This window comes from Myotis daubentonii, chromosome 4 (genome assembly GCF_963259705.1).
Source record: "Myotis daubentonii chromosome 4, mMyoDau2.1, whole genome shotgun sequence".
NCBI classification, from domain to species: Eukaryota; Metazoa; Chordata; class Mammalia; order Chiroptera; family Vespertilionidae; genus Myotis; species Myotis daubentonii.
Window position 1 is genome coordinate 51,462,679 of NC_081843.1, and position 27,089 is coordinate 51,489,767.

Genomic DNA, 27,089 nt, shown 5'->3' on the forward strand with positions numbered 1-27,089 from the left:
ATTTTTGATTCCGACATTATTAACCACATAAAGTAACCACTTCGCTGATATTTAGCAACTAAAATAAATCTATTTATAAATCTGGTTGGAAAATGTAAGTGCAAAGTCACTGCACTTCAGTGTGCTACATGGCTCATAGTAAAACTGTGACCACTTACAGGAGGAAATGAAACTTCAAAATGTTTAATGATGGATCAGTCAAATGCATATCATTTTACTACACAAAGAGCTTCATCCATTTAGGAACATACAATTTTTTTTTTATTAAACTGATTTTTTTTTTGCTTATTTATTGAAATTTACCTCTTTACCTCATCCATAAAAAGCGAGGACAAACTTCCTTTAAAGTTTGTATTTTTTCTTCAGTATTCATCCAAACAAGTTTAAATAAAAGGCGATATGGAGAGACCTGCTTTTCCATTTATGTATATCTAGTTTCGAGTATGAAATTTTAAACAAACCTGGAATAAAAACTGAAGACATTAATTTATGATAACTATACAGAAGGCAAGAGGCACAAATTCCCAGGTGAATTTTAATTGCGTCTCCACTAAGACAGGTCATTCAGAAATGAAAAACAAGTGACATTCCTTTCAGTACACAATTTCTAAATTTAGAAACAGTAATAGTTGTCATGATTATTTTATTTTCTATCTCTGTTAAGAGTGGCTCTAAAAACAGCCTGATGATTCACATAACTAGGTAAGCAAATCAAGCTTTATAAACATATGACGAATATTAAGTTGCTGGCACCGAAATGCTGTATTTGGATATAGACAAGTATATTGTTTGCCTTAAATCTTTGGATAACTTGGCTTTTAATATTTTATTTTTATATTTAAGCAGAAAGTGTGTGACTTCATCTTATGCAATAAGCTGATCTAAAGATGGAAAATTTGTTGAAAGGAAGGAAATTCCAAGTTTTGTATGTGAACATAAATGGCTTTATGTAATAAATATGCAGCCATTAAAACGTTATATAGGGATAATACAATTTAAAACTTCAACTCCTGATTACAGATTGCCAAATCTAATCCTTCTCATCATTATCATTGGTTACATATTTATTTGCTTGAAAGTAAACTATGACCTCTTGATACTATATATTAAGGATGGCATACCAATATCAACCAAGAAGGTAAAATTAACATGTAATAAATATTAAAGTTAGATGGAATAAATTCAGCTCTGTAAAATTTTGTTTTGTGTTTGCTGATAAATTTTTGCTTCTGCTCAAGACCAATTTTAGTTCAGTATGCGTGCTACACTAGCTAGAATTTAATTGATGAGTATTATTTTTATTGAGTTTTCAAATTTGGAATACTTTTGATCCCAGAGAGACCTAGGCCTTAAAAAAAAGTCAATATAATGAGCATGGGCTTTCTCTACCAGTTTCACTTATATTCCATTTCCCCCCCAGTATCACTTTTATACCCTACAATTTCATAGCAAAGTGTCCAGATTGTGCCTTTTAGACTAATCGGGAACTTATATCTCAAACGCTGTTTTGAAGAAGCGTAGAGTAAATGATTTTGGTAATCTGTAGGACAGCTGCATGCAGTGTGTACTGTATTATAACAGCACCAAACCCTTTATAAAAACCAAGCATTCCTTCCTCCTGCTTTATGGTATTGATACAGTCTCTCATTCCCTCATACTGTGTATTAATTGGAAGCACTTCATAGCCAAGGTCTGTATTGTCAATTATTGTGCGTGTTCCTTGAATGTGAAGGCGGTGCAAAACTGTTTCCAAGGGGTAAAGTATAACATCAGAGCAAAGACTGGCAGCAAAGTTAGCAATAAGTTCTGGAAAATAAGCATCCAGCATACTCTGCACTGGGCTAGTGCTCTCAGCTGGGTGGCCATGATAAGTCTTTCTCTTTAGAATTAGTAGGACGATCTTCTGAATGATGGAGCTGATGATGTAATGAAGAACCCCATGCAGCACCGTGGGGAAGATCAAGGAGAGAAGAGGAAGTAGTCGTTTGCTATGAGGCACTCCCAGGCCTATCACTCTTCCAATGCCTTCTTTAACACATTCCAAAATCCCAGTATTATCTCGAATTATCTCACTCTAAAATAAAAATGATGAAATGAGTGGAAGTTAATATTTGCTTATTTTGCCCCCCCAGAAGGGATCTTTTTAGGTTTCTTTTAAATACTAATTTGCTGACCAAAAAGGGAAAACATCAATAGCTTACAGACTTCAAATGTTACCTAGGTGTTAAATTCTTTTTTCAAATGAAATTTCATAAAACAGATAGCAGTGAAGTGGAAGCTACTTTTATTGGACAAGGAAAATAGAGAAGGAGATGTGGGTGGGGACACACCTGGTTCCCCCGGCTTCAAGAAGCTCCTTAGAAATAATTTTGAAACACATTAACTCCATAACACCAAAACACCAAAAGAGGTAGTATAGTGCTTAGACTTCTTACAAATGGGTTTCAACCCTGCCTCCATTACTTACTGGTTATATGACCACTGGCAAGTTATTTAACTTCTCCTAACAGTCAGTTTACCATTCTATAAAAATGGAATTAGTACCACCTATGTTTTATCAATAGAGTTGCTAGGATTAAGTGAAAAAAGGCCTGAAAGCCGGAAGGCACTGAATAAATGTCATTATCATCTGCAATGTTTCTGCCTATCTATAATTTTGAGGATATGTATAACAAAGTTTGTGATACAGGTCAGAGTCATGGACAGGCATAAAAGGAACAGCAAGAAGCCAATTTGGCTACAGTAATGATTGAAGAAGAGAAAGTATAAAATGAAGTTATAAAGTAGTCAGGGGCCATATCATGCCATTGAGTAGACTTTGGCTTTTAGTCAGATGGAAAAATCAGATGGAAAAATATCTGGTTTTAAGCAGAAGATGGACAAGATATAATTTAGGTTAACACTGGCTATTGTGCAGAGAACAAGAGGGCAGGCTGAGAAACCAGTTAAAAAGTTATTACATAATCCAGAAAAGAGATGATGGACTACCAGGTAGTAATGGAAGGGAAGTGCGTCAGTTGTGCTTTTATCCTAAAATTACAGCCAATAAAAATTACTGGTGCATTGGATTTGGGTATGAAGGAGAGAAGTCAAGGATAACCTCAAGGCTGTTGGCCAGAGGAAGCGGAATAGCAATGGCTCTTACTGGGTTGGGAAATATGGATGGGGTAGCATTTTGGGGAGAAATCAAGAGTTCAGAAGTGTTAAGTCTAAGGGGTAAACTTTTACATTTACATTTTAAATGATTAAAAAAAGCTTCAAGCTGAACATATCAATGTGTTTTCAGTAAATATAATACATTTAAAACCACAGACTAAAATCAGCTCACCTAGACCATTTACCAATCTCTGATCCTTTCCCACTCTAGTCTATTTTTAATACAGCAGCGAAAGAGATCCTAATGAAGACATGTTAGAATCACTCTTTCGTTCAAATATGCCAAAGACTTTCCATGCCCCTCAAAGTCAAGGCTAAATTATTACAATGACCTAAAATAAAATGTCCTTTATGATTTATCATCCTCTTACCTCTCAGTCCTCATCTCCTCCTGTTCTCCCCCTTGCTTAGTGAGCTTCAACTATACTGCCCCCCTTTTTGCTCTTCAAACACATGAAATACAATCTGACCTCAGGGCCTTTGCACTTACTTTTCCTTTGCTTAGAATGTTCTTCTCCCAAATATCTAAGTAGTTCATATGCTCAGATCTTTACTCAAACGTTACCTTCTCAGTGAGGCCTTTCTGATTAAAAAACAACAAAACAATAGCTGCTCCTCTCAACCCATTAATCTTATTTAATTTCCTTGCTTTAGTTTTGTTCTCTTTAGCACTACGCACCACCTAGTATACTTTATATTGATTTTGCTTATGTTTATCTTCCCCACAAAAATATAACTCTATGAAGGCAGACTATTTTTGTCTGTTTTGTTTGCTGTTATAGCCCCAAGGTCTATAATGGTGCCTGATATAGGTTGACACTCAATAAATATTTAATGATGTTTAAAAAAAATGATCAGTTAAGGAAGATTAACTGAAAAGGTAAAGTGTAGTCAATAAAAACCTTAATTGAATACTATGCTGAAAAGTCTGAAATTGATTTTAGGAGGTATGAGTCAGTGTGGATCCTTAATCAGCAAAAGGATGTAAGAACTGAAAGTGAAGAACATCAATCTTACACTGATGTGGAATGCAGTGACTAGAACAAGGATTGTTAATGAAGACAACAGCTCACTAGGAAGTTCATATTTAAGGGACCAAGGAGGTCTTCAGGAGATCTATGTATGAATGTGTATTTTTCAAGGGAAGAATGTTCTCAAAGATCTCCCAGGAGGGCAAAAACCCACTGGACGTCAAAAAGGAAGAAAGAAGCTAACATAATAAACCAAGTATGTGATAAAGAAGGGATGGGAATGGTTGCCTCTCAGTGGAGAGAAACAGACAAATCTCAGTTACATTTTGGATTTAGAACTAAGAAGGCATAATGACTGCCTGGTTATGAAGGATGAAAGAAATATAAAAACCAAGACATTTCTAAAAATAAGAACTAAAGTCTTAAGTCTCTAGGGTGAAGATAACAATAATACATTAATAAGAAAGGAGATGCTCAAAAGGAAGCTAATTTTCAGGGGAATAAGACAATATTGTATTTATGCGCTGAGTCTTGAGGTGATGATGATTTAATTCACATTTTAAAGATTAGAGTCAAAATGATTTATGAGAGTGAGTTCTCCAGGATGGTGAATACAGGATAAAAGCAGACAGGGTCAAGGACTATGTATCAGAGTATGGTAGAATAGGTGGCAAAGAAGTTACTTAAAGAAGAGGAAGATGTGCAAGAGGAGAAACTTAAGAAGACATAAAAAGATTTCTAGAAAATCAGACCAAAGAAATCAAAATGAGGCAATTAGCAGGTAGAACCTGGAGCAGGAAAAAGAGGGGTAGATACTGGGTTAAATAAGCAAACAAACATAGTGAGCTGAGCACTTTATATAAGTAACTCAATTTTTACAACCCAGTTATTAAAATACTGTTCCCATTTTATGAATGAGAAAGTTAAGATTTAGAAAGGTTAAGATATTTGTTTAAAGTCACAGATCTAAACAGACATGTGATTCTGATATACTTAATATCATGTTGCTTGTTTTTTCTTAAACAATCACCTTCTTGCTGTTTTTTTCCTTATTTATGAGAATATCTCATAGAGTAATAACTGTAAGCTGTAGTCCCAAACAAAGGTAATATCATTTATTTAACACAATGCCAAGTGCAAAAGCAGAGAAAAGTGTATTTGAGTAGCAAGATGTTAACTTCTGTTAACTGAAGTCAATTCTAAAATAAATAAATAAATAAATGATCAACGATGGGGCCAGAAAAGCAATTACATGGAAAAGAGTAATTTGAAGAGAAAAGGCTGATCCATTGAGGTGTTTATAGAGAAGGAATTCATACTTATTGAAGACAAATAATATGCTAGAGGATGTGATGATGGAGATGGCAGATAGGTGATAAACAATTAATTGGATTTTGTGTATAGGTGAAGTTAAACTATCTTCATCTGACAGTTTTAAGTGTAAGAACCCAATGGTGAAAAAAAATCTATGAATTTGATGTACTTGAGTGCCACCCTGTGGTTAGAAATAATAAAACAATTTAAAACACTAGCAGGAGACTGCTTTAGCTTTTGTAGCACTTACCACACCATAGCATCAAATGTTCCTTAAAAAGCATATTTAATAAGAATGCTATTAGTAAACTACTATGCAGACTACCTTCTCACTGTTAAGATGATTATCATGTTTCATGCTTAATTTATTGACCTATGATAAGCCATCACCATTCTGAGTTGTGTCTTAGAAAGTTGAAAAAAACACACAAACACAACCCTTTGGATTTTTTGTATCCAAAGCAAGTCATAGGCTGGATTCTGAGATATCTGGATAAAGAGTATACAGCTGTTTACGGAAGGGATAAAATAAATTAAAACTAAAAGTGTGAAGTAGGTTTGCAAAGGAAATATACTTACCAGCAAAGTGCTAGTATATAATCTTTGATATGTGTGTATTTGCAAAATAAAATTTTAAAAGGATACTGTTTTAAATTTCTCTATTATACAACCAGGCATAAATAATACATTTAATATTCCAAAAACATTATTAAGTAACAAATGACCATAAAAAATAGCTTACCTGTACTGTTTCAATCAGACTTGCTGAATAAAAAGGCATTGCCACTATATAAGTTAGGCTGTAGAAATTAAAACAAACATCAGCTTATTGAAACAAGATACTTATACTAAACTAGAGGCCTGGTGCATGAAAATTCATGCACTGGAGGTGGGTCCCTCAGCCCAGCCTGCCCCCTCTCACAGTCCGGGAGCCCTCAGGGGCAAGAGGTGACCCGGCAAACAGGGGAAGGCAAAGCCCCATCACACCTCTGCTGCTGACACTGCCGGCAGCACAAGCTTCGGCCAGCCCTGGTTACCTGAGTCTCGGCCAGCCCTGGGCGGCTGGGCAGCCGCCATCCGAGGTTTGCCTGTGCCTCGGGCCGGCCGTGGGCGGCCAGGGGGCTGAAGGGACTGGGGGACTCCGGAGGCAGGCGTGCAGCGGGGCTGAGGGGGACTGGGTGCCGCCATGTTGTGGCTGTGGGCGCTCCATTTTTGAGGACGGGGCAGTCAATTAGCATATTCCCTTATTGGCTGTGGGCGCCACCATCTTTGCGACAGTGCGAGGGTCAATTAGCATATTCCCTCTTTATTAGATAAGATCTTTTAATATCTACTTTAATGTATCAACATAATTTATATTCAAGCCTGAGTTATATTTGTAAGGTTTTCAACTATTAATACCTATAGCCTAAAGATACTTCAGAGACCTGTAACAGAAAATCTTTATTCAACAATTAGAAATGAAACATTAAGTATTAATAATAACACAGGGACAGCCTGCAAATAACATAGATTTTATTTTAAAGCAGTATGAAATGGAGGCTCGTTTGAGTCATTGTTTGGACCTCTACCTGCACATAGGTAATGAAGCCTATAACTCTGACACTTAAAATATAGGGTGTGGGATCCATTCTATTGCTTGCCTTCTCAGTGATATCTGAACAAGTTCTGCTATTATCCTATATTATCATTATCCATTCCCAGATTTCCCACCCAGCAGAGTTAAGCCAGTCTTCAATGGTAAGTGAAGTCCCCTTTTATTATTAAAAAACAATATTGTACAGCTTTGCAAAGTTGTTTCCTACCACTAATATTAGGCAGAGTAATATTACAACTTTGCAAGCCTGCAAAATATAGTTATTAAAATAATATCAAGGTGGGACTTACCTAACCCTACGGGCCAGGTCCTGGCAAGTAGTAGGTTTTCAAGGTGAATGGAACATCACTAAGTAATAATGAGCTAGAATGCCCCACCAAGGGAGCCAGCAAGCTGGAGGGGCTTTCCAATTCACAATCTTCAAAAAAAATTAAAAAGTGAAGAGTAAAATTCTAATCTACGAAAATGGTCAATGTTGTAAAATCACTAAGTGCCTTCAGGACTACATTTTTTAGTTTGCTCATCACCATACAAATAAATTTGTTATCTCTAATTAATAATAAAATAATAATAATAACTTTCTTGGCAACTTGTGTTTAAAAAGTTGAGGACCTCTGCTAACTTCCTAAGAACACAAAGAAAAATTAGGTTGTGATTTCACCCTTTCAAATTAGAAAGATTTATTTTAAAGATAATAATAGTTCAGGATTTTTATTCCTAAACCCTGTAACTTGTCCTTTGAAATTCTAGTCCCTCAAATATTTCATTGCTCTAATTTCCTTCAGTATAGTTATTTAATAAAATTTTCAGTTATAATGCTATAAAAATTAATATAAATTTTCAATATAAATTTCACTTACGATTTCAGCAGAAGGTGTTCTCCTATTTGTTTAGGATTCCATTTATGTGAAACCTCCCTAAAAAATAAATTCAAGTAAAACAAAAGTCATGTTACTTAAAACATCTTGAATTAGCCCAACTTGCAAAAAGGCAATCAAGTTTTAATTTAAAAAAATCTATAGGAGAAATATATTCTAATGGAAAACATTTTCCTTTCTGGGACACATTTGAAACAATTGTAGTGGTTTGAAAAGAAAAACAATGTTCAAAGTATTTTTGTATTGGCTGACAGAGGAGGAAGTTATAACTGATTACAAAAATGAACATGAGAAATTAAAGGAGATATAAAAGTGATAGGTTGAGCCCTGACTGGTTTGGCTCAGTGGATAGAGAATTGGCCTGTGTACTGAAGCGTTACCTCTGGGGCACATGCCCGGGTTGCAGGCTCGGTCCCCAGTAGGGGGCATGCAGGAGGCAGCCGATCAATGATTCTCTCCCCCCTCATTGATGGTTCTATCTCTCTCTCCCTCTCCCTTCCTCTCTGAAATCAATAAGAAAATATTTTTAAAAAAGTGATAGGTTGAGTAAAAAAGAATGGGTGGGAAAGGGAAAAGGTAACAAGGAATAGGATAAAGGGACAAATAAAGCTTTAAAAAGTATGAAAGAATAGGAATAAAAAACAATAAACAAAATGAAGTAATTATATGCAGATTAATGTTAGTAGTAAAACAAGGGCTCTAAACCCTGGTCTCTGACGTGAAGTCTGCTTCTGCCTCCGCTCCCTCTCATCTCATCTGATACAAGAAGGAACCCTGTGATAGCAGCAGAGCAGGTACTGTGTTTGTTTTACTTTGAGAAAATAAAGGTTTTCAAAAAGGTCACAGGGACATGTTCAAAAGACACATAAAAAATGCTAGATCTGGAACCAAGGTCTAGCACTGGGTGTTTCCTGCTATTTATAGGTTACCTTTGGAAACCAGGAAAAAGAAGAAAAAGAGGAGAGGCAAGCTGAAAGAACAAAAAAGGAAAAAGTTGTATCAAGAGAAAAGTAAAAAAAGAGAAAAGAATATGGAGAGCAAAAGGGAGAGTAAATGAAGAGTCAGACAGTGAGGATTGAAGGGAAGGGGAAGGAGGAGGAAGGGAGAGGGAGAATAACAAAGAAAAGAGGGTGTAAAATAAAGAAGAGACTAGCTACTACCAGTTCCCCTGATAAAATTGACACTTACTGCACAATAGCCACAGCAGGAAACTGAGAAAACATTTTCTATCTCAAGTAAGTGAATATAAGAAACATAAGGAGATAAAGGAATAAGTATATTTTACATTAAAAAGGCAAAAATAATTAATCACTAATAATATAAGTGCTGTAAAAACAGACTCAGTACAATTATAGCACGGGTGGTAGGTGAACTTTCCTACATTTTACAAGAGACTGAGAGGTCTGCAGAGAAATTTTTAGACAATAGAATAACCTTCTCTGATTTATTAGACCCTAGGGAACCTTCCGGGTCACATTCTGATTAGGACTTGAATACTACAGGCCTGAACAACCACAGAAAAATAGAGCCAAGATGATATTTAATGATTAAGATGAAAAATGAAAAAAAATTTAGGCCTTTCATCTTACTGACAGTGACTTTATAATTATAAAACAAAATATGCTACATGGTTTGCCAATCATCTGGGCACTATTACTCTTTTCAAGGCTATTATGACACTGATTTGAAGCACGAAACTGTTGTTAACATTATGGACAGACGGGTCTGTGGCCTGTTTCTGAAAGGACAGGGCCACCTTCCCTTTGAATACAAAACTAATTATTAAGGGAAGATTATTAAGGTAAAAAAGAGAAAAATAAAATTTATAATCAATTATAACAAATTAAGGCTTTTTTCTTTGTATCTATTCTCTACTCCTTTATAAAATGAGGAAAGCTAACTGCCACAGCTCTAGAAATTTAAATTAGCACATTTAAGTGCTTCAGGAAAGAGGGTAGTGTAGAAATCTACTTGTGATTAAACCTTTTTATATTTCATTATTAAATACCAAAACCTGTGTAAATACATTTAAGTCATTGTTTTCACAAGCAAAAACTACCCTTCAAACAAGCAACAAAACTGAGAGAAGTGACTTGCTTTTTCTCAAAATAGTTTTCTATTTGATAGTGTCTTAATGCATAATCTACACAAAAACAATAGAATTTTTATTTTTTTTGTTTTTTAAAATAATTCATTATTGTTGAAAGTATTACATGTTCTCTTCACCCCTCCCCCATTGATCCTCTCCAGCCTGCCCGTCCCCACTGCTCCCCCATCTACACTAATAAAAGAGAAAAATGGTAATTGGCGTACGGCGCTACCGTTTTCATTGGCTAATCAGGGCTATATGCAAATTAACTGCTAACTAAGATTGGCAGTTAACTGCCAACAACATGGCGGTTAATTTGCATATATAGGCACAATGCAGGGAGGCGAAAGGGAAAGCAGGAAGAAGCCCCCTGCCACTGACAGTGATCGGAAACCCAGGGGGGAGCTAAGAGCTGGGGGGCAGGGCAAAGGCAGCCCTGGGGCCGCCTTTGCCCTGCCCCCCAGCCATGATCGGAGAATCAGGTGCCTTTTCCGGCCTGGCCAGTGATAGCAGGAAGTAGGGGTGGAGCCAGTGATGGGAGCTGGGCATGGTCGAAGCTGGCAGTCCCAGGAGCTAGGGGTCCCTTGCCTGGGCCTAAAGCGGAGCCCACGATCGCGGGGCCGCTGCAGCTGTGGGTCCCCGCTGCCCGGGCTGGACGCCCAGGCCAGAGGCGTTAGGCCTGGGCAGGGGCGGAGCCTGCAACCGCGGGGAGCTGGGGGTCCCCTGCCCAGGCCTAATGCCTGGGCCAGAGGCATCAGGCCTGGGTGGGGTGGCGGAGCCAGGGATTGGGGGGATATGATGGTCCCCTTGCCCAGGCCTGAAGCCTGGGTCAGAGGCGTCAGGCTTGGGCGGGGGGTGGAGCAAGCGATCAGAGGGAGATGGGGGTCCCCTGCCCAGGCATGATTCCTGGGCCAGAGGCCTCAGGCCTGGGCGGGGTTCAGAGCCAGTGATCGGGGGAAGATGGGAGTCCCCTGTCAAAGCCTGACACCTCTGGCGGAGGCGTCAGGCCTGGGCAAGGGGCAGATCCTGCGATTGGAGGGTGATGGGGGTCAACGCCTGAGAGCTCCCAGTATGTGAGAGGGGGCAGGCTGGGCTGAGGGACACTCCCCCCCCACCCACACCCAGTGCACGAATTTCGTGCACTGGGCCCCTAGTTGTCTAAATAACTATAGTTAAGCAGTCTTTAATTTCCATTGTCTCTCATTTCACATGCTCAAATAGCTTCCCTCTTAAAAAAATCTTCCCTCAATCCAACCCAAACCTCTCATCTTCAGCTAATTTTTTTCATCTCTCATCACAGCCAACTTTCTAAGTTTGCTATTTCCACGTCCTAACTTCTCACTCACCTCTAAATGCACTCCAAATTGGTTTCTACCCAATTATTCCAACAAAAACAGTTCTTGCCAAGGTTCCCATGACCTGCATGACACTAAATCCAATGCAGTTTTTAGTTGGCAACTTATTTGTCCTTTCAGCAGCCATCAGGCACTCGTGTTTCTTTCACTTGATAGATGAATATACATAGTTAATGCATAATCTACACAAAAACTAGTGTCATTTTATTATTGACACTGTTCCTAACCCTATAATACTCTCACAGAACCATATTCTTTTTCTTCTGTGAACAATCTCAACTGGTACTTAGTTATTCATTAGTGGGACTATTTTACTTAATGAATGTCCCTTATACTAGACCTAAGGTACTTTTTGTTTCTTCTCATTGTATACCTGATTTCTAGTACAGGACCTAGTCCTAGAACATAGTAGGTGCTCAGGAAATATTAGTAAATTAAGTAAATAAATTAATTAATGAGTGGGACTTATTACCAAAATTATCCAGATAAAATACAACAAAGATAACCTCTCATGTCTTCCTAAATATGATTCAAAATGTCCACATAATCTGATGTGTCTGTATGTCTACAGAATGAGAAAGTTTGATAAAATTCTGTGCCTTCCCATTCCCATTTCTTTTTTCCTTCTCAACCTGGAGTGAAAGTTACTACTTCACTTGTGCTTTAGAGAAGTGTCATTACTTGCCTAAGTTCCCAGAACTAAAAAGTGGTGTAGGCAGGACCAAAGGTGTCTGACTGCAAATGTAGAATTCTTTACACTTTACCATACAGAAATTCCTGAAATTTGTTAAATTTTTATAAAATTTTGTGTTTCTGGCAAAACTTCAAGAACATTTGATGACAAGTACTAACTTTCCATTTTATCCTGTGATATAAAAAGCAATAGGGTAAATAAAGTTAGCCAACATCATAAATTCAGATTTTTAAAGTATGATGAGAAACTTGTCGCTGACCAAATGTTTTGTTTTGTTTATAACATTTAGCAAAGCTGTGTTAAAAGAAATTTAAGACCTTCAAGACTATACAGTCCTTGAAAGCAAACACTGGCAAAAAGCCTACTATCAGTCTTGCCTGTCTTCCTTTTCTTCCCTATAAAGACTGAATCCCAAGATTGAGATGCCAGTTGACTGTACCGGCAACAACCTCACTTCCTTATCAACCCCAAAAATTCACCTGCCAGGGGCCACCTTTGGATCAACAAACCATTCAAAATCTCTTTTTTACACTGTACTAGGATAGAATGAATCACCACAGTAGCTTCTGAGGCTAATACCTTTCTATCACCACCATTACGTTAGCAAACCATTCAAGATCTTTAATGCTATCTCTGGGATCTAGTGTTGATAGGGAAAAATCACAAGATTCCTACCAAATAGCACTTACACTAATTTATATTTTCCAATACTATCTATTACCATTCCTTTCATATATTCCTAGTAAGGTTCGCCTTCTGTTACACATAGTAGCCGTGACTGTCCCAAACATATACAGTTGAACCTGGTTCTCGAATGTTTCCCATCTTAAACAATTCACTTCTCAAACCAACAGCCCTTTCAATGATGATACCTATATAATCAGTCACTGATCTCTCAGGCGACAAAGGAGAGAATGCGGGATTATGAGTCATTTTACCACTAAATCTTACGTTAACATCTCAGGAAATTATGCTGTGAATATTTGTTGTTGTTGTTGCTGCTTATTATTATGAAATTTTTCATTTCTTTTTTGTTAAATTTTCACTTACATTTAATGTCCTTTTTATTTTTAAAGTGTTTACTTATAGATTAATCAGTAATTAAATATGTACTGTATATAAGAAAGGTTAAAGCAGGGAATCATTTGGGGATCTGGAACAGATTAATTCAATTTACATTATTTCTAATGGGAAAACATGACTCAGTTTTCTAACAGCCTTCAAGAACATATTAAGTTTGAGAACCTAGGTTCCTCATTCTTTTCATACTTCCCCTCATTCTTCTTTCACCTAATGACCTTGTATCCTGTTTCAGAGAGAAAACAAGTGCACAAGTAAATTTACCCAATTTCTCTACCCTCTCCCTGCAAATGTATCTAACAATTCCAATTCACCTCTCTTGGCTTCGATGACATTATTGTCCTACAGTTTGCTGCTATTTTCAATGAGTTTTGTGATCATCTCTTATTACTCCCCTCAATTACCTCTCCTAATACACATACAGGTATGGTACACATGTGTGTGTGCATTCACACATTACCCAGGATTCTGTGTTTGGTCCATTTCCTGTCACTTAGTCTACATTATCGCCTTTAGAAATGCATCCTTCCTAATGTTCCAACTGCTGCTTTTATATCACTACATTCAAAACTAAGCCTTCAGCTTCAAATTTTTTCTAAGACTCTGACCCACGGTTCCAACCACTTATTAGACATGTTCCCCCTAATTGTCTTGCAGAAATCTCAAACATCATCTATTGAAAGTTAAATTTCTTATCTTCTTTCCCATTCCAATTTATTCTCCTTCATGAATTCTTCAACTTGATTCCAATCTAGAAATCTCAGTTACTGATGACAACTCACTCTCCCATATGCCCATTCCCAATCTATCACCAGTTATCAAATATACTTCAGAAATGTCTCTCCAGCTCATTGTTTTCTATTCTATTCCATAGTTTAAACCCTTCTCAATCTGGCCTAGATTACTGACAGTTCTGCACAAGTCTTTTTTTCTTTTTCTTTTTCTTTTTTCTAGATTACTGACAGTCTACACCAGTCTTTTTTTTTTTCCCACACTATCACTTGAATATTATCCTTGATCAAATCACCCATATGTTACCAACAAGAAACAACAAATAACACCTTCGATTCCCAATTTCACAAAGAATAAAACCTATATCCCTTACAAAGGCATTGCCATGCTTCAGTTTAGCATCTTAACCTCGTTTCCTTCTATTCCACTCCACACATGCTCACTATTCTTAGCATAAGACACTTATTACCCAGATGTTCCAACCTCCACTGGGCATGCTGTCACCTCTACTCTGAATCCTCTCCTTCTTTGCCAAGTCAATTCCTGACCATAAGTCAAAACTTAGCTCAGATTTCAGTTCTTTTTTGAAATCCTAACAATAACTCTATGCAAAGTGTCCCTTTGGCTCTGAAAGGGGTTTGTTTAATTATAGAACACATAATGTACTGTAATTTATTTACATGTGTCTCCTTCATCAAACTAGCTACTTAAAGAGCAGGAATTACTCACATACTCGCTTATTCCTTAATTGCTAGTTGCTGACACACAGCAGCAGGAGCTGAAAGATATATCTCAATAGATACTATACCAGGAAGCACTTATCTTTATCATATGCTAATTCAATAAGATAGCAATTAAACTTATTTTCTGTTTCTCCTCTTAGCTACTTCAGGCAAATCAAGTTTTTAAATTCAATGTATTATTAGAAACTATCATATTTTGCTATATTTTTAATATGACATTAATATTGAGAAAATGCCAAGAAAGGTACCTTGGTAAAGGTGTGAATTCACTAATTATTCCTTCTGCTCCAAGTGTGACTCCCTGGACAATAAATGTACTTCCCATTCCTTTCCAAAGGGCCCTTGGTCCCTGCAATAAACAAAATTTATTGTTATTTTTGTTAATTGGTAAATAAGAAACACCAAAAAAAGAGACTTAATAAAACTTGATATTGAATGTTTACTGGTATTTCCAATGAGACATTATTTAAAAGGACATTTTAGTGGAAAACTACAACTAAATTAATTTCTAACATTATTTTAATATTTTTTGGTAGCCTATGTTTAGGCCAAGATGAACATTCCAATTAACTGAGTATCTCTACTACTGATTAAATACCACTAATATTTAATTAATTTTGGCAAAGGTGTAAATTCACTGATTATTCAGTGACACCAAAAAGATTCCATTATCATGTTACATTAGTTTTAGTACAAGAGTTAAGATATTTTTATTAACTAGATTATAAGAAATGACTGTTGCTTTAATTATTACTATGGCAAAATGACACATAAATAATTTTAACAAAACCTATACACTAATTCTCACCTGAGTTTTATTGAAGCTGTACATAATATTGATGACTGTAAATGGAGTGAGATGATAATGCCGAGCATGGTAATTAACCTGTAAAAAATATATTTCATAATTATTTTCTATTTTTGCTTTGCAAGAAATGACAAGGGTATGAAAGAAATAGTGTGGAGTCATATCATAAACAAAAGTTCAATTCTAAAGTCAGCATAAATTACACATAAGCAAAGCAAAATTGCTCTTAAAAGTGCTTTAAATAACTTATTAAAAGTAAAGTACATATCGTTATATAAATATAACCCTGAAAACAAATGCACAATATACACAATAATATAGCCTATGTAATAGGGCCTTTTGGTTTGATATTTTTGTTTCCTAAAATAGTCAAATTACATTTAGTGTGGCAAAGCATTCAGGAACCACAAAGAACTCAGGAACAGGAGGTATGTGTCTCCCAATGGTTAGTATTTTTCCAGCTATAAGTTATAAACAATTAGCAAATCATAAAATCAGTAAAGGGGGTCAGGACCAATACTTAAGTGAAATAATTTTTTTAAAGTATTAGGATGAAGCACATATTCCAGTCCCTTCTCATTGGGATGTGGGGACACTCAACCATTGAACCACTCCAGCTGGACTGAGTTCTGTACTTCAAATCAGAGTTGGGATTATTGCATAGGAAGTATATTTACCTGACATTGGCGGCGTAGAACAATGCAAGGATGAGCCAGTACATTTTCTGTAAAGAGACTATATAAGAACAATTTATAAACATATGTAATATAGCTTAAAAGTTAATTTATAACATATATGTATCTGAAATAAATTTTGTTTGAAGAATCATGCATTATTTTATGTTTCCCATTCTTAAAATAAATAAAAAAACAATTAAAAAAAAATCATGTTTACAAATCACTGTACCAGTAACAAAATTCAACATGAAAAGAATTAAAGCCAGATTTGGAAACTGATAATCAAGGGAAACAATATATAATACTAACATGTATAATATAAAGATGAAACGACATTTCTGTATATCTAATATGGGAAACTCCTTTCCTAGACAATTTAAATGCCCCTTTCAATTTCTTTCAGATGTCTTATGCACAAAGTTCCTATCAGAAGAGCTATCTATTTTTCATGAATCTCATTCTATAAATTTTGTTTTTGATGTACTTTGCGCTTAAGTTATAGGGATTTCAATGACCATGTTAATTGATTAGTATTTTATTTACAAAATAGTTCTGAAAATATTTCCCACAAACTAATTACAACTGTGGCTTAAGTACCAACAGTAACACATGCCTGTATGGATATGCACGCATCTACACACACTCACATATATATAGATGCATCTATCTATCTATCTAGATAGATAGATATGCCTAAGCGACCATCTGACCAGTAGCTATGATACCCAATGACCACCGGGGGGCAGATGATCAACGCAGGAGCTGCCGAGTTGTGGTTAGTTGGCAGCTGGGGTTCTCAGGTGACACACCCAGAAGCAGAGAGGAGCGAGCCCGATTCCGGGGTGTGTCACCCAAGAACCACCCTCTCATAATGCATGGCCCCTCAGAGGATGTCGGAGAGCCAGTTATGGCCTGATCCCCGCAGGCCAGGCCGAGGGACCCCACCGGTGCACGATCAGGGCCAAGGAGGGACTGCAGGAGGGCTCCAGGGCATGTCCAGCCCCTCTCGCTCAGTCCTGATCAGGGCCGGCAGATCAGGGCCGGCCAGCCAGCTGTGGGGGGACTGCGGGAGGTTGGCTGGCCAGGAAGGGACCGTGGAAGGGCTCCAGAGTGTGTCTGACCTGTCTCACCCCGTCCCGATCGGCCAAACCCCAGCAGGAAGCTAACCTACCGGTCAGAGCATCTGCCCCATGGTGGTCAGTGTGCATCATAGCAACTGGTCAAATGAATGGTTGGACACTTAGCATATTAGACTTTTATTATATAGGATGATAATAACTTTTAAGTATAAACGGTGAGACTGAAGAAAAATTAACTACAGCACAAGGAAATCCTTACTACACAAATTTTATTTCTATTGATATTAACATCCTCAAGTTTAATCATACAAATAAGGTCATTTTTTCTTGATTAAAATGTTTAAAACAATGACTTATGTTAGCATATATCAGCCTTTGTGCAATTCCAGTATTTTTGAAACAGTATTCACTAAAGGTCACATAAATCAAGACTAGAGGTTTTTCTAATACAAAGTAATCATTAAAAATAAAATAATAAAAAAGATGCTCATTAAATGCTGACTATAACTGAAACCTAGACTCCATGTTGCTAAATATCTTGTTATAATTCAATTTAAAAAAAAGATTCATTGTAAAATGACTTGGTTTTTGGAGGAGAATAGATAACATTAGAATTAATGATTTACTCTTTGGATAGATACATATGAAAGGTGTAACACTATTCCTTAAAAATTATTTTGTGATTATAAAATTTAATGACTATTCTCTGTCCTTACTGGGGGAAAAAATTAACTTATAAATTTTAAATAATTTTTTCTGCAAAATATTATTCAATATTTAATCTACTGCTACAAAGAATCAATCTAAAGGGAACACTACTAATCATTTATTGTAACAGTAAAAACTATAAATAAAAACTAAAATTTAGATAAAACATTACCTTGCAAGTCCAATACCAAATCCAGCAAATCTACTCAACTGTTCTAAAATAGAAGAAATAAGATTACTCATAACCAATATTTAGATTTACTGTAAAAAACAACAAAAAATATTTTCTTTTATTAACATGACATTCATTTAAATCCAGGTCCCCAAGTCAAGTCCTGATAGGGGCCAGGGAATTCATCTGAATGAGTGAAGAACTCTATTGGGCTTGTGGCAAGTTGCAAAGCACAACGGCTCTTCAGCTCCAATTCATTGTTGCAATGTGGGACTGTGGGTTCAGGGTTGGTTTTTTAGCTGTGATTTTTCTAAAAAAATTATTTTTATGTGGTATCTTTTAATAAAAAAGATTGTCAACTATTTTTAAAAGCAGTAAAACATTATGTGGGCCAAATAAAACATATCTGCAGGTAGAATCTAAGGGCTACCAGTTTGTAACTTCTGACTGCAAACAACATACAATTTTTTCTCTAGAAAGCTCTGATACGTACACCAACAACTTTACCTCCCATATTATAAAATTAGTCATTCACTGTTAGTGGTAGAGAGCATCTATGTTAAACCAACAGTCACAAGTAAAACACCACGAAATTATTAAATTGAAAGAATCAAAATGGGCAATAAAGGGCTCTCAATCTCTTTTCTCTCTCTCCTCTCTTATCCCATCTCCCCACTCTCTCTCAACTCTGCTCTGTTAAATGAAGCAACACCCTATTTCCTTACAGTCAGAACAAGACCATGTAAACATGTCCCTGAGGACATTATTTGGTTCACCCTTATTTTGGAAAATGTATAAGCGAGATAGCTTTTCTTTGCCCAAGTTAAGGTATTTTCCTTCTTTCAGCTCTTTCCCCTTTTTGTGTGTCCCGATCATCCCCTAATATTAACAGAAAATACCATATTTTCTGGAAGGTATTAGGAAGGTTTATTATTGTTAACTGTATAATGCTCTCAGGCTTCTATCCACCTTGCAAAGTAGACTCACCAGCCTCTTACTGTTGCTAAAAAACAACAGCCCTAGTTACATTAAGAGCTCCTCCTCATTGTACCCATCAAAGCATAAATTATGAAAAATAGTCTAAACTTTACTGCCTAAGAATGTAACTATGTAGCAGGTATATATGCATTTGGAATTATTTCATTTATAATTTTCCAGTACTCCTCTTGGGACCAACAGAAAGAAAACCAGACAGAGTGAACAAGCTAATTGCATGACACTAAATCACTGGTCCCCCTCCACATCATTTGCTTATCATACTGCATGTAAAGTCTATTCCTCCTAGTTATCCCAAATCAATCTTATTATACCTGCAAGTCAAAATAGAAGAAATGAGAATAAAACTGATGTTTAAAATATACTTATAGTTTATATTCAATGATAAATATACTTACATTTATATCTATATATATAAAAGCCTAAGCATCCAAACGAACAGTCGACTGGTTGCTATGACGTGCACTAACCACCAGGAGGCAGATGCTCAACACAGGAGCTGCCCTCTGGTAGTCAGTGTGCTCTCACAGCCAACCTCCCATAGTCCCTCCCCCCTGGCCGGACAACCTCCCACCGTCCCTTCACCTGGCCAGCAGGAGGGGCTGCAGGAAGTTAGCCACCAGCTCCCATCAGGACTGGGTGAGATGGCCCCAATCGGCTGGATCCCCGCCCAGGCCAAGAAACCCCACCTGTGCACGAATTCGTGCACCGGGCCTCTAGTTTAATATAATCTACTATTCTAACAATTTCAGGAGAATGGGAAGAGGGTGCCATTATTTCCATTTTATGAATTAAAAAAGATGTTGAGAATATCTAAATCACAAAGTATTGCAATTAAAAGACAGGTCTTCTGACAATCCTTTGGAAAATAATTATGTCTTGAATTCAAAGTCTTATCTTGAAATTGTATCAAGTGATTTTTGCTTGTTAGAGGAATTTTTAGGTCAGAAAAAAAAAGCAGAAGGTGGGTATATTTCTCAATTCCATAAATCTTTACAGAGTTCCCATGGGGTACATGAATTTAGGGTCTATAATTTATGTAAGTAGAAAAGTGTTACTAGCCCATTAAAAATAAAAAAGAATAAATTTACAACTTCTCTATGTATTTCAAGCGAATCATTTAATATGAGTGAGGCTCAATTTGATATTACCATTAAGTTTTAACAGAAGAAAACGGGAAAGTATAAACATTTTCTCTTCTACCAAAAAGGGGTTTGATGCCAGGGGGTATTTTGGGGCTTAGAAAACAGACTCAGCTGCTTTAATTAAAAGGGAAAAGGAAGGAAACACATATTTGCTCCACAACGTACTGTGCATCACTCACATCTCATTTTATTTAACCCTTAAAAAAAACCCTGTTATTCTTCTATCCACCTTAAAGATGAGAAAACTGAGGGCTCACAGACGTTTTACACCATCTCTCAGCTTTTAATACCGGTAGAGCCGGGTTTGAGCCCAAGCCTGTCCATGCTGAAACACACACACACAATACTCTGCAGAACACAAAGCTACAATGAACCACATCAAGTGAATGCAGTGGTCACTGAATTAGCTAAGACAGGTGTCTTTTTTTTGGACGTCACCCCGGAGAAAACATTCGTGCGAGGACGAGAGAGGAGGCCCGCTTCAAGGGCAGAGGACGCGGGGAGGGCGCCGGGTGTGGCGCGCGATTAGAACCCAAGGACCCGAAGGCGGGGCCCTCGGCGCGGCTCCCGGGGTCCGCGGGCCGCCGCCCCGCCAGTCCCCTCACCCCGGCCTGGCTCCCGGAGTCCCTCACCCGTGCTCGGGCCCGGCACGCCGCCGAGGCTGCCGCCGCCGCCGCCGCCGGGAAAGGGCTCCTCCGCCGGGCCCTCGGGGGTGGGGGGGGCCGGCACGCCATACGGCGGGCTCTTCTCGCCCCAGTGCAGGTTGCGGCTCCCGGGGATGTCTGGGGGAGTGGTCACCCAGTGGCCCAGCTCCGGCCCGGAGCTGAAGGACCTTGCAGGGAAGGCCACGCCAAAACCGCGCTCATCCCGTGCACTCCCGCGATAGCCCAAGCCATCGAACCCGTCCGGGCGCCGCGGATGCATCGCAGGCGGGGCAGGACGAGGCGAGCCCCCTGGAGCCCACCACTACTGGGGCCGCACAGTTCTCCCTCCTCCTCCTCCTCTTCCTCCTCCGTCGCCGCCACCGCGTCCGGAGAAACTGACAACCGGAAGTCACGTTGACAACCCGGAAGTTCACAGCGCACGTGATCATAGCCTTTTCCGGCGGTCTTCGGAGACGCGGTTGCTAGGGAGACGATTCGGGTCTACGGAGCCCGCCTTTAAACTGTCAAGTGGTGAAGTGACTGGAGTTAATGGAACACTGTACCAAGGAAATGCCGTGAGGAAACAGGGATGGGCGATGCGACCTGGGTCAGAGAAGGTCGAATGAAGACGTCTCATAGGGAAATAATAACGAAGGCCTCGCGGGATCTGACTCGCGGAGATCTCAGCCTGAACGTCCCGCTCCACACAAAGGCCTCGGATCTCGGTGTTTTCTCACCAGGCTGGCGCCTCACCTGCCACAGGGGAGTTGCTCAGGTGCGAGATATTTGTAATAACACATCTAACTTTGCCTCCCGCACTTGGCGTTTTAGGGAAAATCGAGATAAGTTCGGCCCGGTGAGCGCAGAAGTGGTGTGGACGGCGTAAGTAAGCATTAAAAAGGAAGGTGCAGGGAGACAACCCCCCTCTTCTGTCCTCTCCGGCTCCTCGCCATGATCATAAACTACACTCAGGGACTTAAGGAATTAAGCATTTTGCTTTTCCAAGGCCACAAAAGACCTACAAATAGTCTTCTGTGGGTATTTTATGCTGCATCTAAATCAGGGTATTTATACCTTTACAAATCAAGACCTTAGTTGGAAAATTAAAATGACCCTACTACCTGTTTTCATCAGCTCCAAGGGCTCTTCGGGCGGAGTCCCTGTCCCTAGATCTGACTGAGCCTACCGTGGGTTCTTCCTGTGCCCCTTCTCCCCACTGGGGCCCAGCATTCCGAGGGCGTCCAGAAGAGAACCCTGACGCACTCTTCTCAATCTTCTAGAAGGGAACCTTTATTTACAGCGATAATCAAATTCGTCTGAAGTGGACTGACATGCTTGAGTTGTGATGGGGCTTGGGCAAATGTATGTAGTCTTTCCCTTAAAATGTGTATCCAGTATTACTTGAGGACGAGTACCAAGTGACTATGTAACCAGTATTAGTTACAGCACATGGCAATAAAATAATATTTCCCTGTTCCTTAGGAATATTGGCTCAAAGATGGGACTAGCTCAGATCCAAAATTTTATTTATTTATTAAAAGGAGAAGGAGGAAAAGGGGTGTGTGTGTATGTGTGTGTATGCTTTTAATAAATACCCCAGTAAAAGCAATGGCATCTTACAATTTACATTCATATCAGTGAAGAAAGGATGAATTATTAAAAGGAGGACAACTGGGTAGCCAGTTGAGGGGAGATACAGTAACAGCCCCCTCTCGCAATTTATTCCCAAATAAATTCCAGCTATAATATATTGTATTTTTCCCTTTAAAAAAATATTGAATACAGAAAGAAAATAAAAGGTGAATATTTTTCAAATAGATTGAAAAACTTTCTAAAAGTGACAATAAAGGAAAAAGCCATCTAAGGAAAGACTAATCAATTTGACCATGGTACGTTTACATTTCTTTTTTCAAAAAAATATATATTTTATTGATTTTTTTACAGAGAGGAAGGGAGAGGGATAGAGAATCAGAAACATTGATGATAGAGAAACATGGATCAGCTGCCTCCTGCACACTCCCTATTGGGTATGTGCCCGCAACCAAGGTACATGCCCTTGACCGGAATCGAACCTGGGACCCTTGAGTCCGCAGGCCGATGCTCTATCCACTGAGCCAAACCAGTTAGGGCTTAAATTTCTAGATAAATAAAAAAGGAAAAACATTTTAATCAAAATTGGAAAATGAGTCACAAATTGGGAAATGTCACATTTTTAACATGATTTAGAAAATGGGTCACTTTATTGTAAAAAAAAAAGAAAAAAGCTCTTACCAATAAATCAGTAGAAATCAGTAGAAATGTGAGCAAAGGACATGAAGAGGCAAATCATAAAAATGAAATGTAAAGGGATGATGGTTATACGAACAAGAGATTATCATTCTGGAAGTTGTCAGCCTTATTCAGTCTTTGAAAACAGAGAGACCATGTTTTTGTTCTCTCTGCTATATCTTAGTTTTATTTTTACCCTCAACTTACTGATCTTTTAGGAGAAATGTATTTCAGAGAAGCCTGGGACTGGATATTGTAATTTCTGTTTTTTCAAACTTTATTACTTTTTAAAGTGAATGAATTAATTTTACATTTTTATTATATTTTAGTATAGTTTTGAGTTTGCACACACACACACACACACACACACACACACACAAAATAAGAGGTACAGAGATTTCCCATACTCTCCCTTCCCCCACACATGCATAGCTTCCTGCATTATCAATAACCAACCATTTGGTATATTTGTTATAATTGATGAACTTGACACATCATAATTGTCCAAAGTTCACAGTTTAAGAGTTCACTCTTGGTGTTATACATTCTGGTTTGGGTTAATACTTTCTGTTTAAAATATAAAAATTTGCTATAAAATCATAAGACTTACCTGATCCTTGTTATGAACAGAAACAATTTTGGATTGATGTATCTGAAGTTTTCATCAGTTAAAGTGTCTTGAAGTTCTTAATATTTTAAGGCAATTTACTTAACAAGAACAATCTCTGTAAATTAACTTTAAAGATAATCAGAATTCCTCAAAATTTGTGGTGTTATTGAAGTTGAAGTTGCTCGTCACTTGGTAGACAGGGAATTTTATAAGGATTTGAATTAGAAAATACTAATGGATACTATCTACAAAAATAGGCATTCTTTTGAATTGAAATTTGCCCCCTTGTGGTTAATACAGAACACCCTGGATGTTTTGTTTATCCACTATTAGATCCAGATTTTCTATGTAAAAGGAGCCTTTGAACAGCAATTTGGTTAAAAGAAACAGCTACCTTTGTATAAGTATGCTGTTTTAATTTTAAGTGTAGATTATTATGTTTTGGGGGACGAGGCTATGGAGGGGGTATTCAGGCATTGAGGGGACACTGGCACTGTCATTCCAGTTCTCGCTGCAGCCACTGCTGGATAGCTAACGTATGTACAGTATTAAAACTATTATCCCGAATCATTACTATGTGCTTTATGATTATATTTTAAAGCTAATGAAGGTCTTTCACGTATAATTGCATCTATTTGTTCGATACTGAACACAAATGTGGTGAAGGCGGGGAAAGGACGGTGGAATTGCACTTAAAGGTCCTGATTGGTTAAACCTAGTCAGGAGACGCTAAAAGAGTAACATTCGGGCTCTAAGAGCGGCTCTTACAGCGTCCTTAGCAACCAGTCTTGGTCCCTAGCAACCCTGAGCACTGTGGTGAGTTTGTGTGTGACTGCTAGGTTTTGCTTCTGAGGACCTGAATTAAGGTTATCGCCACACTCACCACCCTGGGCAACCAGGAGATCCACAAAACCCCACTCATGGGAGCACTGAGCCTGTTTTTTTAGGGTTCCATGGATTTGGCTGTTGGAAGAAGCTTCCATCATTACTCGCGCCCCTAGGCAGGCCAGCCCGCTGGACAGTTAAGTCCTTGTATAGTAGGTGAAATTGCCCCTCCCATTCTCTCTCTCTCTCTCTCTCTCTCTCTCTCTCTCTCTCTCTCTCTCTCTCGTTCAAAAATTTGCAGTGTGTGTGTGTGTTTGGGGAGGGGGGGTCACTGAGGATGTGAAATGCAATTTTTTTAAAAGGCAATCGAGAAGGTGGCACAAGTTATTGACTAGGAAAAATTTCTAGGAGGAGGTGAGATGATTATAGGATTCCCTTATTTACCTTATTTCAACAATATGTCTGAATTATATCTTCTTTTTTTGGTGGTCTTTGGTCCAATTATCCTGTATTTCTTAAGATTATAGTCTAAATCTTACATTCTGTAATGCAGGTTACCTAGCCAAAGGCTTTGCTATAATTTTTAACATTGTCCAGTTCTCAGGAAAAAAAATTTTTTTAAACAAGAGTACCTTTTCTAACCTTATTTAACTGGAACTTTAACAAAAATACACTAGGGATTAATGTTGAAATCTCTTTTTTTAAAATTCTGGGTCTATGCCAGGTGGCAAATGAACTGCCAAGCACTAGACTGCTTGCTGGAGCCATTTCATCAACTGAAACATACCTCTTCAGTGCATATATGTTCTTTGTTTTGATGTCTCAAATAACTTTTTTTTCTTTCATATACATAGTAAATTTAATTTTTTTTTCCAGTTGGTTCCCAAGTGAATCATTCACAGGTTAGCAGTTTCATACTGATCATCGGAAGGTGATGTTCTTGCTTTGTTTATTTCCCCCCCATCTCTTTCCAAAGTCATTTCTGTCTATGTTAATCATTTAAGAAAAGGAATTAGAGGACACTTGATAAAATGCTTTTTGCTGAACTCCCTGAATAGTACTTTGTTTTCTACTTGATTCTCACAAGGAAAAGAGTAAATAATGTGGAGGGATGTGAGCTTTATAGCTGTGGGGTCACTGGAACAAGTGTGATCTGGGGAAGAGCCTGATATGCACGGCGCCGGATATGCTCAGCTTCCTGCTAAAAAAGTGGTTATTTATACATATGGGATACTTATACATATGGGCTATTTATACATATGGGTTTCTTATACATATGGGTTATTTATATATATGCATTATTTATACATATGGGTTAGTTATACATAGGTGGTTTTTGTTTGTTTGTTTTTTAAGAGAACAGAAATTTATTGCATCACAGTCCTATATCAAGGTATCAGAAGGGCCACCACCCTCTGAGATTTTGGGTAGAATTCTTTCTTCCTTGCATCTTCCTTCTCCTCTCTTGTGAATCTATTGTAGGTTTTTTGCTGTGTGGTTACTGGAGCTTATGTAAAACTTCATCTAGACATAAAAGTCCATTTTACACTGACTACAACTTTGATTTTATACAATAACTTCCCTTTAATTCCTACCCCTTTATGTTTTTTTTTTTCTGGAAATACACAGACATTTTTAATGGAGGCAAAATGGGGCAACAGCGTCACAGTCAACAGGGATTGAGCTAAGGTGAGGTAGTGCCAGTGCGGTGCTGGGGTCATGGAAGCCACAGCAGCCTGGCAGCACAGAGGGTGGGGGGCCTGGCCATGGGGGGCCTGCGAGGAGCCCAGGCTGCCAGCTTCATCCCTGGGGAGGAGCAGAGGCTCTGGCCCAGCTGGTTCTTCGAAAACCTCAAGGGTGGGCACCTGGCGGCTCCAAGTGGCTCCTCAGCTTAATTACTTAATCACACCCCAAGAGTAGTCAATCAACCCACAAGTAATTGATAACACGCTAGCAGGCCTGCGAGCTGAATCAATCTCATTCTTACCCTCTACCAAGGTACTTCTACTGGTCCCATGTAATTTTGAGATCATCTCTTGCCTGGGGAGGCTCTCCCCTACCTTGGTGATACTTACACACTTCTTTCTTCTGGACACATTTTTGTTCTCTGATGGGATTCTGTGCCTCGACCAACCAGTCAGAGTGAAAAGAACCATCCTCCCCCAAAACCCTTTCTCAAGGGGCCTCAGAATTAGTTTCTATGGCAAAAAAAAAAAAAAAAAAAAAAAAAAAAAAATCCTTGTGGCACACCAGTGGAAAGCACAGGCAGACAATTGGAGTCCAGTCCTGGGAGTGGTAATGGTTTATCCCTTTCTTGCCAGCCCCTGAGAACAACACCATCTCAGATTTCCTTTTCTTTTTCATTTAAATAACTGCCAACGTCATTGGAAAGTCTCTTTATTCAGTTACCCCATTTAAGTGTGTCATATGTTTCCTGCAAAAACCTTGACTGATATAATGATGTGTGTTAAGAATCAGATATCTTAAAAATGAAATGCAAAATGATTCAATATAATTCTGACTACCCATTTTGTTACTTCATTTTGCT

General features: G+C 38.2%; 2 protein-coding genes and 1 pseudogene across 4 annotated transcripts in view; 1 reads left to right on the plus strand and 2 right to left on the minus strand.

The window, feature by feature from the left end:
• Positions 1 to 517: 517 nt before the first annotated feature.
• Positions 518 to 21,249, minus strand: SLC25A46 (solute carrier family 25 member 46). 3 transcript variants are annotated; one of them, XM_059693930.1, is made up of 8 exons: positions 20,800 to 21,249; positions 18,054 to 18,096; positions 16,095 to 16,152; positions 15,418 to 15,495; positions 14,858 to 14,958; positions 7,899 to 7,955; positions 6,184 to 6,241; positions 518 to 2,074 (listed from the first exon to the last, which is right to left on the minus strand). In XM_059693930.1, the coding sequence occupies exons 1-8, from the start codon at positions 21,116 to 21,118 to the stop codon at positions 1,496 to 1,498; spliced, it is 1,293 nt and encodes a 430-aa protein (XP_059549913.1). In that variant the 5' UTR covers positions 21,119 to 21,249; the 3' UTR covers positions 518 to 1,495. The 3 variants fall into 3 exon arrangements, with proteins under 3 accessions (XP_059549913.1, XP_059549914.1, XP_059549915.1); XM_059693931.1 differs by having other exon boundaries at positions 20,827 to 21,248; XM_059693932.1 differs by having other exon boundaries at positions 18,054 to 18,091; positions 20,827 to 21,068.
• LOC132233948 (small nucleolar RNA SNORA66) lies at positions 12,584 to 12,706 on the minus strand (annotated as a pseudogene).
• Positions 21,250 to 21,487: 238 nt separating the features above from the next.
• The window catches only part of TMEM232 (transmembrane protein 232), a 161,233-nt gene continuing 155,631 nt past the window's right edge, over positions 21,488 to 27,089 (plus strand). The window contains exon 1 of the mRNA XM_059693928.1: positions 21,488 to 21,613. The gene's annotated coding sequence lies outside the window, so the exon portion shown is untranslated. The remainder of the gene's footprint in view (positions 21,614 to 27,089) is intronic.

Coding starts and splice junctions, on each gene's coding strand:
- SLC25A46 (XM_059693930.1), bottom strand. CDS start 21,118: ATGCATCCGCGGCGCCCGGACGGGTTCGATGGCTTGGGCTATCGCGGG. Junction 7,956..14,857: donor GAATTCACACCTTTACCAAG/GTACCTTTCTTG, acceptor TTTATTTTTTAG/GGAGGTTTCACATAAATGGA. Junction 2,075..6,183: donor GTCTGATTGAAACAGTACAG/GTAAGCTATTTT, acceptor TTTTTATTTTAG/AGTGAGATAATTCGAGATAA.